The 16612-nt window shown below is 35.2% G+C and overlaps 1 protein-coding gene across 3 annotated transcripts in view; it reads left to right on the top strand.

Moving 5' to 3' along the window:
• Positions 1 to 833: 833 nt before the first annotated feature.
• LOC126815321 (epithelial splicing regulatory protein 1) overlaps positions 834 to 16612 on the top strand; it is a 35932-nt gene continuing 20153 nt past the window's right edge. The window contains exons 1-3 of one of the 3 annotated variants that reach the window (XM_050540897.2): positions 834 to 1256; positions 1464 to 1607; positions 3465 to 3690. In XM_050540897.2, the coding sequence (XP_050396854.1) occupies positions 1131 to 1256; positions 1464 to 1607; positions 3465 to 3690 (496 nt within the window). In that variant the 5' untranslated portion in view covers positions 834 to 1130. The remainder of the gene's footprint in view (positions 1257 to 1463; positions 1608 to 3464; positions 3691 to 16612) is intronic. The other 2 variants (XM_050540894.2, XM_050540896.2) reach the window with 2 other exon arrangements.

Raw genomic sequence — 16612 nt, 5'->3', positions numbered from 1 at the left:
TTTATTTCATGAGAAAAATATTCTTCTCAGAACTAAAGCCTCCTCGATATGAATCCTATGATGTGCAGATGTGCAGACATTATCAGCATTACGAAACACGGATTCACATAGACTTAAAATATTAAGGAATAATGCTAAGGCATACATTCAGTATATCCGTGGACATAACAAGTATAAACAGTGCTTTTCACTAAAAGGAAACACGTCTAATGGTTTGTCATGGGAAACAAATGGTCATTTTTTAATGGGGCGGAGGTAGGGGGCCTTTTTGGAATAAAAATATGTAATTAAAAATTAAATCTTACAATTATATGTTATTATTATGTTGTGAATAAGACGAAAGCGTATCATTAACTACAGAATAACCGTTCATTTATTTCATATATCATAAAATCTAATTTAAATGAAATATATGATGTTCACGGGTATATTCATATCGATTTTTCACTCTAAAACTGTAACAGCTGGCTACACGTATTTATTCAGCATGCAATTGCTGGATGTCAATTTTATTTTATTATTTTTTTTTTTTGAAAAGGCAGTTAAATAACTGACTATATAGTGTTCAGAAAATTGCAAAATCGTAAATACTGTTAGGGTCGGTTATATTCTCAAGAAACCTTCTTACGGTCTAATCTTATAAAAACTTCCAATAAGTCACATGGTATTTGTTTATATTACGATCGAGTTGTAATTCAGATCCCGAAATAGACAGCAGTTAAATAGCTGTCAATCACATACCCAGGTGTGAAAATTGTCCCCGCCTTTCAATTAAATAGGGCGACCAGTCGCCACCCTGCATTATGTTATAATTTAGAAACAACAGACCGTCCATTACAGTCAGAGAGAAAGTTGTAAGTTCTAAACATATTGAAAGTTATGTTAGATTGCTTTTACCAGCTGTGACACTCAGTGCAGTCAGTTTACCTGAGCCGAAAAGTTGCGTGCGCACCACAGGTAAATTTCATTCACCGCCACGTTCCGCGCTGTTGGCCAATGAGCATTCGAAGTTGACGAAAGACGAGTAAAGGATCCATGCCGTTGAGAGTTGGAGCAAAACATTCGTCAACTCGCTCAGGTGAATCACACGGATAAATAGTTTTACCGGGGCCCAAGTGAATAATTTAGTTATGGCCGTTTCTTATTTGGTGGCCCTGTTTTGTGCCTCAGCGGGGAAAAATGGCGAAGAACTTGGATCGGATGAGGAGCAAGTTATACTTTTTGTGTACCTGTTATACGATGTGACTAATAATAAGGTAAGTTAAAACTGTATACTGATCGCCACACCTACTCCATATGGCTAAAACACACACTAAGTTTTAAAACTCTTATTTAAAGGGGACATTTTCTTGTGATAAGATTTTTGCGGGTGGGATAGTGACAAGTTAAGTATAGACATAACAACACATAACATGATCGCTAATTTGCATATATTACATATATACTTTCTTTGACATTTACAGGTAGTCGCATTGCAACAACATTATGTTAAACCACAGCCAAATGAACTTTCGGAGACTGTTCTAACAGAAGAATGCAAAACAGAAACTGGTTTAGATGAGAATATGATCAAGAATGGACAGCCTCTAGATCATGTTTTAGAAGAGGTAAACATTTGAATTCACATATATCCCCTCTCACTTTAAGACACCAATAAAAAAAACCTTGACATTTGTTTACAAAGGTTGTTTTAGTTTTTTGGTGTTCTTTACGAGACTTTCTGCTATATGTTCATTTACGTCTGGACGTTGAGGATTGTAAACATCGTGTCAGACACGTCAAAACTTTAAGAAAGTATTATACTTGTTATTGGTGTCAAGGCACTCTGCATTATTATTTTTATGAATATTAATTAGTTTATTTCACTGTTAGGAGTTGCCACAAATGATCCGTCAAAACATAGTTTGGTTCATATTATGTCTTACACGTTGACACTGCTATTTAAAGTTCCCATATGGAAGGCAGTTTGTGACAAAATCGAACGATATTGTTGACTTTGGCAGCTACTGGTTTGTTAAATATTGGTTGAAGTGCGACACCCGAGTTTTTATTTCTCTGGTTATAATTTTAGGGCGTGGGAAAAATGAAAGTTTCAAATCTATATAGAAAACCTTTAGACCCAGTATACCATGATATATCTGTCTAAATTACTCGAGAATAGAAATGAAATTTGGGTTGTCTTAATTGGATTAGATGGTTTAAGCTGGTATCTTAATGAATTATTGTATAATATGCCCTTTATTATTGATGTGGTCTGCTATCTCAAGTGTCGGTGTTAAATTCGGGGCTGGCGTAATGTGGGTATCTCTTTCCACTCTAATCGATTATTTGTCTATTCAGTAGCCTATAGGCGAGTCACAATCAGTTACGCTACCAACGTCTGAGCAACGCTTATTTTATATCGAATTCCTCACAAAACCTTTCAACTTTTCATAGTCTCGATTTTCCAGACGCTTTGTGGACAGTGTTATGATAACGGTATAATACTGACGTTAATGTCCATGACCGTTCTCCGTTACGGTAAATTACTTAATCAAGGCCATATAGGTCACAGGTGTAACAATTAGTAATTCAATTAAAATTACCATTGAAGTTCGTATTCTCATGTAGATTTATGATTTTATTTATCAGACTCGTTATGGATTAATCAAATTTTCATTTAAAATATATTTGAAAAGTTTTACAATTGAATAGTTCAAGATCGAGGGAGATTTTTTATTGAATATGTTTCTTTTGGTATTTACTTTCTTTTTGTTTAAAAAAATCAATTTTGTACAGCACTTGTAGCATTTTGTCTGAAGATTTAAGACTGGGTAAAAGAGACAATAAAGTCAGTCTAGTATAGATAACTGTTATCCAGTGATAAGATTGTGTGTGGAGGCATCTGTTGAACAATTGAACTTTTTGATTGACTATTTTAGCATGATTATTTTACCGTTAGTAACAGCTCACTGTAATTTAATGATACAAGTATGTGAAGTTTGGGTTCATGGGTTCATAAGCATTTCCAAAGAACAAAAACGACACAATATTGTTTTGGTTTTTTTTTTGGGGGGGGGGGGGTTACAAATCGCCGATATTCTATGTCAAATAACTATTTGCTGTTTTTAAATTGTTTATTGTGAACGTATCATTTCAACTTTGAGATTTTGGAGGGCATTAAGAGAGCGCGATTTTAGCGCGCCACTAATCGACATCTCGATCCATAAGCCTTGACCTCGCTCAGCCTCGACTTAAGAATCCGATTAGAAAGTTGTTTATTTTTAAAGACTTCCCAAAACTTTTAAATCTCTAAATTTTAACGACAAGCTTCCACACACAGCTTGTAAAATGTATATGTATAATGGTTAAGGGTTTATTTGTTCACCTCACTACAAGAGAGACCCCTACCTCTGTTAAATCCACAAAAACGGCACACATTTGCCTTTTAACAAACTAAATATCGCAATGTCTTTACTTTTCAGTTCGATCGGTTTCTGTACTCTAAGGGAGTCCATCCAGACCACGGTGGAAAGTCGTTTTGTTTCGTTAGTGACGGACCCAATCATATACGTCAGTGCTTCCACCCAGAAACGTGCAATAAAAACATTAACCTGCCAGCCTATTTTAACAAATATTATGACTTGAGAAAAGAATTTAAGAAATACTACAAAACAGACGTTATAAAGAATATCAAAGCTATGCTTGACTGTATCCTTTGAATTAAAAAAAATAATTGTTGGTCATCACAAAGATCAACCTGCATTCGAATTATCACATCAATATGGAAATGTTGTAGTAAGTTGAACATGTTTTATTCATCACATTACTTACATACATATACACCTATACCCTATCCTCTTACCCCAAATTATGTCCAATTAACCAAAATCTCTATACGTAAAGATCCAAATTTTCTATGTAAGCGAACGCTTTCTAATAACATATTAGGAGATGACTCTCTACTACTTAACATTGTAAGAAATCGGAAACTGTTTTTGCACCACACATGTATACATAAGCATATAATAAATAAGACATGACAGTTTTATGTCTCTACCCGAATGACACACTTCTACAATTCCTTTGATACAAATGTGAATAATGGAAATAGAACCAATATACTACATATGATCTGTAATAATAGAAATATATAGGTTTATTAGCTGTGGAACATTCAACTATACAAATGGCTACTATTTGTTCTGTGTATTATATTATGACTTCAATGGAATTCTCGACCTTGGTAATATACTATATGATTTACATGCATGACAAGTTGTATTATTCAATATATACATGGCTATTCAATTTGGTGTTAATTCAGACATATAATCTATGTTTTGTAGTTTCGAGTGTGACAATTTGTTCGTGTTCCTATTCTCGTTTTATATGATAAATTTTGTCCGACATTTTGATCAAAAATCCACATTTGCCAAGATATATTTTGGAAATTCATTTCGTGTGTATTCATTTGGATGGGGGGGGGGGGGGCGAATGGTTAACGCGTGCGTGTTGGATCCGAAACTCTGTCATCGAGTCAAGTGTCGTGGTTTTCGATTCCCCGCTTGTACGCCTGTCTAACCTCTTGGGTTTTCTCCAGGTTCTCCAGGTACTCCAGGGCCCTTATTCACGAAAACTTAAACTAAGATACAATCGAAATTTTAAGAAATACTGCAATTCGATTGGCTGACCAGTAAAATCAATTTGAATATATCCAATTTGCATATTGGTCAGCCAATCGAATTGCAGTATTTCTTAAAATTTCGATTGTATCTAAGTTTAAGTTTTCGTGAATAAGGGCCCAGTTTCCTTTCACTGCTAAAGACCCCCACGCTCAAGCAAACTCTTGCAATTCCTCTCACTGCTAAAGACCCCTACGCGCAAGCGTATTATTGAAGTGAAATAGAACCATATGTTAGTTTTTGTCGAGTGGGTGGGACCCCCCCCCCCCTCTCTCTCCCTCTCTCTCTCTCTCTCTCATTCGGATAGACTTTGTTGTATAAGTAGTGTTTCGGCGTTGATGTAAAACTATATATCTGCTGGACAACTGGGGCGCGACCTCTTAATTTTATCCGCTTCCTCTAATTGCAATTCCAACAGATACTGATGCCCAAGGTTCCAGGGAACTTCGTTAATCCATCCCATACTTGCTAGTTCAGCTGGTCTCGCACATGACAAATGAGAACCGATCTTGAAAAATCGGAAGGATTCAAAATTGTAAGGAGTTGTATTCTATATTTTATGTCATAAGTTCAAGATGGCCGCATGCATCTTGGGGTTTTGACGTACAAAAGAGCATGTTTACACAATAACATAAAATAAATGTCAGGCTTATAGATATAAATTTATTTACATACCTACTTAAACAAGATTCTATTTCAACTGTGGTTTTATATATATGTTCTATTCATGTATAGTCAGAGTTTATCTCGAGTTTATCTGTGGCAGCCAGAGAAGTTTGTTTGTTTGAGATACATACAAAAATCGTTAGCTATGTGTATTTCCCAAGTAAGTGATACGAGGTGTATCCAGTGTAAGCTTTGCCTATTTCTACGCACGTTATAAGTTACTTGAGCGAATTGCATTTCCCTCAACAGAATGTACATGGCATCATATTAATATGATAGATTACTGATGACCTATATTATATACTTATCTACTAGCCAGTAGCAAATTAAAATAATCCTCCACAGCGTAACCTTTTGAATATATGTATACGCAATGACACTTGAAAAGGAGTCCATGGTCCCCACATGACACCAACTAAGGTAGCCAGCGTGATCAGTAAACATCTAAAACAGAACCTGTTAAAATACATAGCTCATCACTGCTACATAGATGCATCTGTAGTATTGTCACTTCAATTGTAGGAAATGTGTATACCTACGATCGCTCAAGAAGGTTAAAACGTACTTAAGATTGTGTTTATTCAGGGTGGATTTACTGAAAATATACGCTCATTGGAGGGTAACATCCAACCAGGCACACAATGACAGTAATTAGATTTACTTAAATCACTTCAGTGATAAATTCATGGCCGAGAAAAGAAATATTCATGCCCCAGTTGAATTCTGATTATTTTTCCTTTAGTTCGTGTTCAGTTCATTCTCTACTGGTCAATAATTTTAATACCTACCTGTCAGATAATACCCAATAAAGTTTGATTATATATAGAACTGGATTATGTTATGTCCTAGATATTCAAATATATTCGGCATATTTCATATAATATTATTTTACGAGTAGGTCTATTCGTATTGTGGTATCATGTTAATTCATGCCTAAGACAGTGCTATTCTTTGGCTTGTATAATTAGCTGATAGAGAGTTTTTGGTCTGACATTTTTTGGACACCTCTTCTTGTTCCCGTTCTTCTTCTTGGGGGCGACGCTCTTAAAAAAAAAGCCTAAGGCTCCACAAATTCAAGTACGATTGACATGAAATTAGGCGTGCTTGTTCTTTGGACAATTGCACATTAATTTTTTATATAACGTCACAATTCCAAGATGGCGGCGGCGATGATGTCATGCTCAGTACCTGGTCTATATAGTATGCTCGTATACTTGTTTTCTAATAGTTTTACGCATAATCCATGTTAATACAAACTTGTAGATAGAAACCTGTAATTACTATCGATATGAAAGTATTAAATTTTAATATTAAAATAATTCAACATGGTTAAATAAAACACCCGCACTGCAAGATAAAGTTGTTAGGTATAACCTAGTTAGGTCAATCTTAAATTTAAAGATTATGTAAGATTTAGATAAAGAGCTGGCCGTTCTTGCTATAATGGTTCACAAATAGATAATTCAAACTTAAAATAGTGAAAATTTCATTCAAATTACTTTATTCGGGGCCAAGCTATCTATCACTATTTGTAGTTTTGACAAGACGTATGCATTGATTGTTTATTATCGTAACCACGGTACTGGCATATTCAAGTCTTAGCCTCGCTTCTCCATTTTTAAATTAAATCATTATATGGCCGAACCGTTCTAATCTAGTTAAAATCTCGAGCATCCGATGTCATCGAAAGTTGATTATGGTCTTGCCATGTTAATAAATGTCTAAGTAATAATTTATATAACATTTAAGACCTAAATAAAGACCTGCAAAGGCAAATTTAGCTCTTGAATAATGTATCTTTAAAACAGGATATATAAAAAAAATTTTAAGATGTTAAACATGACAGCTTGAGTCGGGGGGTTCAGACACAGTTGTGGATTTAGTTTCATTAAACATGAACAACTGTGTCAGTAAAATTATTTAGATTATTCACAATGTTGTATAGGCTTGCCTAAAAAGGGTAAATATTTACTTTCGAAAAACAAAACAGCGTACGAGCACGAAATAAAACTTTTTATGAATTTGAATAAATTACATTCATACGGATGAGAATATCGTTAAACTAGCTGACAACGTTTTGATGTAGCCCGACTGTTGCCAAAACCAATTACATTTTATGGGGTCTTTTGAAAGCAAAGTCAAGAGATCTTTATGGCTATGTCGTTTGCTAACTTTTTGCTGTTATTATTTGAAAGATGGTCCACCTGATGGATAAGCTGTCGAAAACTCTGTCCGGTAACAGATGCATGATGCATTTAAAATGTCGACGACGTGTGGTGATGGTCAGTAACCAAACACATGTTGCCACAATTTTTGTTGTATCGTAAGCTGTTACTCGTTAGTAGGCCCCAAGTTTCGTATTCATTAATTCATGGACAACTTTATTAGCATAACGTCGTTTTAACACCTTTTTTTTTAAAATTATGACTCGGATTTCGTTTGATGAAGCACTATCTTCAGCATTCAATGTAAATTTCTTTTCGTGTCAACGGTAACTTTTTTCAGAGGCAATTTTTTGTTTTCTGTTTTCAAGCTGAGTTATTTGGTACAAATGCAGTTAGTCAATTGAAATAAAATTTTCGGTTTTAAAACACAATAAAATCTATAGAGTTGGAGAAAGGCTTTAATTATTTAGTCGATTTCAAATGAAATCCTTTTAAAATGTTTTTGACGACATAGTTAGTCAATAATGCAAATTCCCTGATTACATAGTAAGCCGTTAATCAAAATATATGTTTATGGATATTGCTTCGAATGGAAACATTTCAAAACCATTACGAGTCTGATCACACCCAAGAGCTAGATTTGCCTATTGCATGTCTTTCTTTATGCCTTAAATGTTATATAAATTATTAATTGGACATTAATTAACTTACCAAGACCATAATCAACTGTCGATGTCATCGTATTGTCTAGATTTTCAACAGATTTGAATCCAATCTACTGTTCAACGGCGGTTGATGATTAACGGTAAAAATGGAAAATTGAGGCTTTGTTTATTATTGTAACAAGGGTAGCAATGAAAATCGAGGCTACAGTGTTTTTGAAATGAGAATTTCTGGACTCAGAGTGAAGTAATCGTACTGAAATTTTCAACATATGCCCTTTACATTATCTATTGTTTAACTATTATAGCGAGAACTACCAGCTCTTTATCTAATTTTCCATAATGCTGCTTTAAGATAAACAAAACTATTGCCACTTGAAAGATCACTGTGTAGATATACATGTATAGGATTATACTGTAGGCTATGTGTTTACATTTTCATACCGGGGGTGGCGGCGATGTTATCTACTGACCATGGTATTATTTAAATTCATTGACCGTGAAGCACAAAATGTGAAAAGGAATGACAAACACATTTGAGATCTACAAATACGATTTTCAAATTTTTCGCATGTCTTTAAATATTAATGAATAAAATGTTTGTTTAAATGCATTATGAATTACTAGGACAGTATTTCTTAATAATTTGTTAATTTACATAATAGATGAGTTTCTCAAGCAAGGCCTTCTATTTAATCCTTGGAACTGAATTATTAAGTTTTAGACATTACTCGTGGGGTTCTTTGTCGTTTTTATGAGTTAAGGTGAAGGTAAAAATGCAACAATTCTGTTGCTTGCAGGATTGGTCCAATGTTATCGACAGTGGGGGTAAAGAATTCGTCGAATTCTGCTGTTCAAATACTTCAGATTGTCTATTGTGTTTTATCGTGACCTGTTTGAGGCTTACTTCTAATCGTGTAAGCCCGACAAGAAGAGTCGTCATTGTTCTTCATGCTCTGTTCTCTTGGAAAGGTTTATATCAGTATAACACTCAAAATCGCCAAAATAGATCTATTTGTGTCAAATCGTATATTAAGCAAATCATATAGACCTAGAACAAGCATCAATAAAAAATGTGACAGTAACCTATTTCAGTTTTTTTGGGGCGGGGGGAGTCCTTGTGTTTTTCAAATTCGCATTTGCCAAGGAGACATCAATGCTATAGATTATAAAAATGTTCTGTTTATAAAGCAAGTCCTTACACCATTAGGGTTGGCATTTTGTTAATGCTGTACATGCCGTAATGAAGAATGTGTGTATTTGAAATTGAATATGTCATGACCTTGGAAGGACTTGTTCCAGATTTGGATTTGCTCCTCATAAGTTTACATAATAGATGGGGGCTAGAATTATGTAATATATAAATAGTAGTCGTATCTTACCCAAATCTTCAATGTTGACAAATAAAATTATAGAAGGAGAACTCAATATTTATGTTTGATATCAATCTGTACACGCATGAAATGAGACTTGTAGAACCGGGGCGGATACAGGATTCTTCAAAAACGTTTGGCACAAAATAGCCCGATTGGTGCTGACGTGCCATTAAACCACATTTCAGCTGAGCTGAAGTTTTGCCCGAACAGCTCTTATTTCGAATTTGAACTGTCGAGTTCTTTTACGTGCATGCCAACGTATACACGGGGCTTGTGGAATTGGGTAATACTACGTATAGAATTACGTGTATTATATCGAGTGGGTAGATCACCAAATAATATTCAACCTGGATGACAGTTCCACGAACAGTGATATGCGTTACTTCTAAACCAAGACCTATTTAATGTGATGGGTTTTTTTTGTTTCTGGTTGGCTAAAACATTAAGGTTACAGTACGAGAAGTCACATCTACGATCATGTACCAAGCAGTAAGTCATGTAGTATGTGTGAAAACAGAGAGCAAACTAGATCCGTATTTACAATCGTCTTATGGACTGTTGTTTTACGTCTAGGTCTTATTTATCGTCAGATCTACCTTTAGTTGAAGTTTTGGATATCGCTATATCCCGTTCTGTTTATAGACAGTCCGCCCATTTCGGTATATAAATGTTTATAATTTAAATCGTCCGGCATGGCGACCCCGTTTAATAGACACTTATCGGTTCGTTGATCATAGGGTTAGATGGAGAAATTTACTTTATTTCGCGAACTGCACATACGCGGTAATGTTATGATTTTAATTTAAAATGAATTATTAGTTGACTATTTGACGCGTTGGCGATAATCAACTTTTATGTATTACAAGTAAAATGGACACGTACGTTGATATTACCAAGGGCTATTGCAATGCTGAAATAATTAGTTAACTCATAACACTTTCAGTTTTACAGCTGCACCCAGCCGTACCCTGCCCAAAAAACACAAAACATCTTAAACTGTTTAAAAACAAAAAAAAGGGTTGTCTTCTTCTACTGTCCCGGGGAGTCACAGTGGCTAAGTGAGTAAGAAGTTGGCTCGCTAACCTAGAGGTCCAGTGTTCGATCCCTGCGTAGGCCGAGAAAGTTCATCGGGATTTCCGGCGTGGCGTGACCCCCCCCCCACCCTTGTCAGTGGTGCAGGACAGAGAGCCTGGCAAAGGAGAACGCACAGTCGTTCGGATGGGACGAAAACCAGAGCTCCCGTGTACACATTGGCGTGCACGTAAAAGATCTGGACGAGTAGGTCGTAGCGCTGCTGTCCAGGCAAAAGTTCCCCCTGTATGCCGTACGCCCGTCTTCATTAGCCTAGTCGGAGAAGAACAGTAGGACGTTAAACCCCATTTCATTTCTACTTTCCCGGCAGCAAAACAACTTTTTTTTATACAGTAGACCGAATGTCCCACTCACCACAAAGTGAAGACCTGGGTCGACCGACCTTTCCACCCGATCTAAGTATGCGATGACCCAACCCTAATGGGTTTTTAGTATTACTGCCCACTGCGGATAATATTAAGAGTTCTTTTTACACGATTGCTCTTATGGTAATGATATGAGTACAAAAAGTGATTTGACAGCCTTGAAGACAAAATCATCGAGTCTCCTAAAAGGTCATTTGTATTGTGTGTAAAATTGAGATTTTTGTTCCCGTTTTTGTCACGACCCACTTGTCACATTGTTTTCCAAGTCTTGTTTACCTAGTCGTCAATACTTCCGTGTTTTGACCTCATTGAAGCAGTCAACTCGTCTGGACTGGTTATTCGAGAGATAACCATCGTTTGTGAAAATTCTCACTGCCCCGGGATATGGACTGTTGAGGTCACTTACCTATATATTCTCATCACGACTATATTATACAAAATAAAAAAAACAATATGGAGGATTAGGTTCAAAACACAGCGCATGTCAATACGAGTTACACTCGTAAAATAAAATGAACCACGAGTCGATAACTTTTGAAATATGTTCACATAGTTATTATCCTCGTGAATATATGATTATAGGGACCCTGGATCAGAATTGTCAATATGAAATAAGATGACTTGCCAGGAAAATAAGTAGAATTATTCCTATGAGAAAATTGACTTAAGCAGCTCTCTCTTCACATATATAATGCTTTAAAATCAATACCAGTGTATTATTAGCTAAAATTTGAATACTTCAACTACAAAAATGAAATAAGAAACAAGAGCCACAGTCGCTTTGTATGTATATTATCATAACTAAGATTTCCAAACAATTTCTTTAAAGCAAAATGTCGTAGCATTTTAAATGAGGTGTCATGCATACATCATTTAATACCTTAAGTCGTTGATCGTGAAAAAAATGATAGTGTTAACCCCTATTTGGAAAATAATTATATGCAGCAGTGGTATCAACCGAGTCTGTGCCTTTCTGAGAGTATGTCATAATATATTGTGTCCACTGTTGAGAAATACACTGGGTTGATTTAAAGTAAAACCTCGACTAATATTTGTTCAGAGACGTTCAACACGGACGACAGATCGTTTATCTCGCAGACAAAGACCTTCTTGTTCCCCTAATACGTAAGGAAAACATTTCCGAATTCCTCTTCGATGCTTGTTTCTCTATTGGTACGTTAAAACAAAGCAAACAGGCCAACTCGCATGAAGCTAAACTTTATATTACAACAGCACCACGTTTCTGATAACACCCTTGTTGTGAGTCAACTTGACCGATGACGGATGACTCGGGTCTAACAAATTTGACCTAAGATAATAATTTCTCATAGTGATAGTATGGGGCGCCTTTAATCGTAAGAAATTGGTTGATGTGTTTGTTGGGAACCAAAACAAAATACCACAAAATTCTTCTCTATGCTTGATCGATTCGATTATTCGAACGTCACCATTCTGGGGTAATTGGCAATTACAGGAAAAAGTCCACCTTATTTGAACACTCTTCAGTGTCCCGGTTGGTGCAGAAAAACCGTGCTATAAATAATTTCTATTCAATCAGCCTTAATTTAAATAAAAGCCTATTATTGATATCGCATATTAAATTAAATTACGATCTTATGACCTTTTGAGGGCGGTCATTTTGAAAGATATTCCTAGACATTGGTATCATTTTGTTGTGTCCTCTCTTGAAAAGTTTGTTGTTGTATGTGAGATTTACATCATTTCTTTCCGACGGAGAGCTGTCAAAGAATTTTTCTAAAAATTTGTGTGCGCATACAGTGCGAATACCGGTAATCATCTGGAACTGAATGAGGTGACTATAGTAACGATATGTGGGTTTGAATACTTCCAATCGGTGTCTACATATATGAACCTTTTATGTAATCCCATCACACACACACACACACACCCACACACACACCCACACACTATAACATCTGAAGTATGATGTGATGTATATCAGAATGAACAAATGAAAGTGGTTGATTATTTAACTGAACGTATTTTTATTTTTTTATGTATTCATCTACCATATACATACAAGTACTTGTGCTTTATCTACTTTAAACTACATCTATTAAAATATTGTTTGAATTTACAATTCCGTTAAAGCATTATATTTATTGCACTTGTGATGTTCAAATCGGACATAGGTTAACTGTTTTCGGGGGAGGCAAATGGCCTTTCGTTTATGTTCTGTACCTAACATTACTACACGTACATCAAAGATAGTACTCATGCCAAAATCTTAATGCCGGGATTTCGACTTTCGGCACGATCAAAAGCTGAGACAAGTACGTGAATTATTTAGTTAGTGATTTATTGTATTATTAATTGAGATTATATCAATGGAAGTGACACATATATACACAACGTATATATAATATTTCTTGGTTGTACACATGGACTCATTTATATAATACGTATTTGTCTGATGCAAATTTATTCACGATATGAACCCATCCAGAAACTCGATTTATGGGCTCGAAATTTTACAAACAACTTTTCTAGTATGAAAACTTTTCGCTGAGCAATGTTTTATTTTGGGGGTTCTAAATGTCGTTATCGGGAAATTCTTGGACAAGACTTGGTTGCACAAGAAAGACAAAAGAGTTGCCATTTATAATAAAATATAAAGTTTAGCTCAGTTTTTTTTCTTGGTCAAATCAACTCTGTAATTTCTCCATGTGACATTAAAAAAAACATAAATTTTATGTCTAACACATTTTTGTTGTATTTTGATTGGTCTCACACCCATTTTGATTAGTATTTTTAGATAAACACGCATCAGGTAAAGTGATTAGTAAATGATTGATAGGTTGATGATAAGTTATAGCCCAGACCGGTACTGCCATCACCATTTTCTGTGCTAGGGGCTAATTACATATAAAATCATATATAAACTTAAATCGCACAAATGTCTTTAAGCGTCTTTTCCCCTTTTGAAACCATGATATACTAAAATTCGAAAATATGTTTAAACTATTGAATTGTTGTGTTTCGGTTGTGAGTAGAGCATCCCCATCTTGAATGTGGGGGCTACCCATACTTCGGTAATCTGTCTTTTAGATAATAAAAAAATACTTTTTGCGACCTTTCCAAGTAAAACTGGTGTCACTAGTCTGTGAGTTTAAACCTTTTGGTTTAGCTGCCTTTTCTTATTTTGATTTTAGACGCCTACAATAAGCTTATGTGGCCATACTTTACGCCATTTTCCACAGACTTAACATCGACAGAATAGATGTTTTCAATGGTTCTTTTATTTGATGTTTGACGGATGGTGTAATTAAAAATTCTGGGGTGTTTGGGAGACAAACTTTACCTAAATCTTGTCGTTTTAGTCAAACAAGGATGTGTCATTAGCTAATGTTTGTGGGTACGCACTCAAGAAAGGTAACTCCCTAACTGCAGTAATGTTCTAATTCTGTCTTCCTTGAATTTTTTGTTCCGATAAATCTGCGCAAGTCACGCAATCTTGGCTTGCGGTCGTGGTTTCGATCCACGATGTGAGCGTACATGCATCACAGGAAAGACCCATGCGCACTCTAAGAATAATAAAAAAAGACAACCATCGGTGAAGCGGACGTTAAACACTAATAGAAGAAGAAGAACTTCTGGCCCCTGACTTTGTTTGGTCTTTACTACTTAATTTCAGTAGAGCCGTGTCGCTTTCATAGGCTTTATATCACGCTATGTGACAGGCGTCTTGCAAGAGGCAGAGTATGCTGATAGCACTGTTTACTTCGGTTTTATGAGAGAGGAAGAGAGGGGAGCGTTTCGATCTGTTTCGAATTCATCACTAAATTCGGGTTTCTTTGCTACTTCACGATGTTTTTTTTATGTCACTGTGAAAGGCTTTGCCACTCACTTTGCCCTTTTGGATTTCCTGTATATTGCTCGGCAGTTATTCTGATGCTATGCTTAATCCGAAGATCTCATCGTATTTGTTTTTTTATCCCTTCAATGTAAATCACACCTGGGTGAATTATATGGATGAACTGCACCTGCAATATCTGATATCGAACATTTACTCATTATATTATTCTAAAGTATAAATTGCCCCTCTTATATTCATATAACAGAATATCTTCAAAGGGAATATGAAATAGAATTCTAAAATAACGGTAACGATATTAAGAAAAACACCTGTTTCAAATGATAGATTTTATTGTCATCAAAATGAACATTATACCCATTTCTTATTAATTTGAATCTATATACTCTTAATGAAATATTCCATTATGAGTAGGCTGATGTGAATGTTATCGATTGTGGTTTTGTTAATAACTAACAATGCCTGCAGAATAGATAAAGACCGAAGCCGTTTGTTGTTTGTTTTTTTTTATTTTTACATTTTTACATCGTACTATTATAAGTATGCATAAATTTCTCATTGCCTATTGATAGTCATATTTATTTCTGAAACATTGTTGACTCAGTGGGGAATATCTCTCTTTCTGAAACATAGTCTACCGTTAATTTTTGTTTTACTTAATTGTAATTAATTAACACATAAGTAACTCGATGTTAACATTTCTTGTTCTAAAACGTAGTCTACCGTTAATTTTTGTTTAAACATACATTATGCAAGAGCTAAATCTGCCTATTCTAGGTCATTATTTAGACATTAATTAACTTATCCAGACCATAATCAACCCTCGATGTCATCGCTAGCCTGTCATATTTACTGGATTAGGATCCGATTTGCTACTCAACTTTCATTCATGATTTAATCATAGAATGGATAATCGAGACTATGTTGGGTTTTTTAATCGTATCGTAATGATGATCGAGGCTAGGCCGAAATTTCAATCGCTAAATTCCCGGTTCAGTGTGGTTAAATGTGACTGAAATTTTCAGCAAATTGCCTTTACATTATTTAGTTTTTATACGACCACATTTCAATGTGGAATATTGTCGTCGTCTCAAAAAATCTTGTGGACGCTCTAGAGGCTAAAGTTAATATCCGATTGACTTTTAAAAATATACACAGTGTTTAAGGCCATGAGACGAAGAATCCTATTGATTTTCAACGATTTCCGATAATTATTGCCAAAGTTATGGCCCTTGATCACTTTAAAAAAATCTTGTGACGCTCTAGAACAAGTATATTGATTTTCAATGAATTTTTATGACTTGAACAGCTAAATCCATATTAAAAGTTGCGTATAGACGTTAGCACGAGGCAGAACTTTATAAAAACCAAACAAATTCTAATGGTTTTCTGATAATTACTTCATGAGTTGTTACTCTTAATCGGATTTTGGTGTATTATAAATGATTCATTACCGAAAAAAGTAAAAATATGCGACAACTCTTGTTGACTGTCCGGACGATTTAGCTGCTGTGGGCGTATGTTTCGTTGCCTGGCAACCTATGTTTAACTATTATAGTGAGAACTGCCAGCTCTTTATGTAATCTCCCATAATGTATCTTTAACTCAAATGTACTTAATTAATACATAAGTTTTTAATGTCGGACTCGTCACCGCTTTCTCAATATTCGGCGTTAATTTAAAACGACACACCTGATGTAAATAGATCAAAAGATCTTTAAATAGGTACAGCCCCTTCAGTAGTTGAGTACTATGTATAATCTACATAGTATTCAGAAGGGTCGTTT

The sequence above is a fragment of the Patella vulgata genome, chromosome 3 (genome assembly GCF_932274485.2).
Source record: "Patella vulgata chromosome 3, xgPatVulg1.2, whole genome shotgun sequence".
In the NCBI taxonomy this organism is placed as follows: domain Eukaryota; kingdom Metazoa; phylum Mollusca; class Gastropoda; family Patellidae; genus Patella; species Patella vulgata.
Note: the sequence above shows the minus strand (reverse complement) of the source record. Positions and strands in the feature narration are given on the sequence as shown.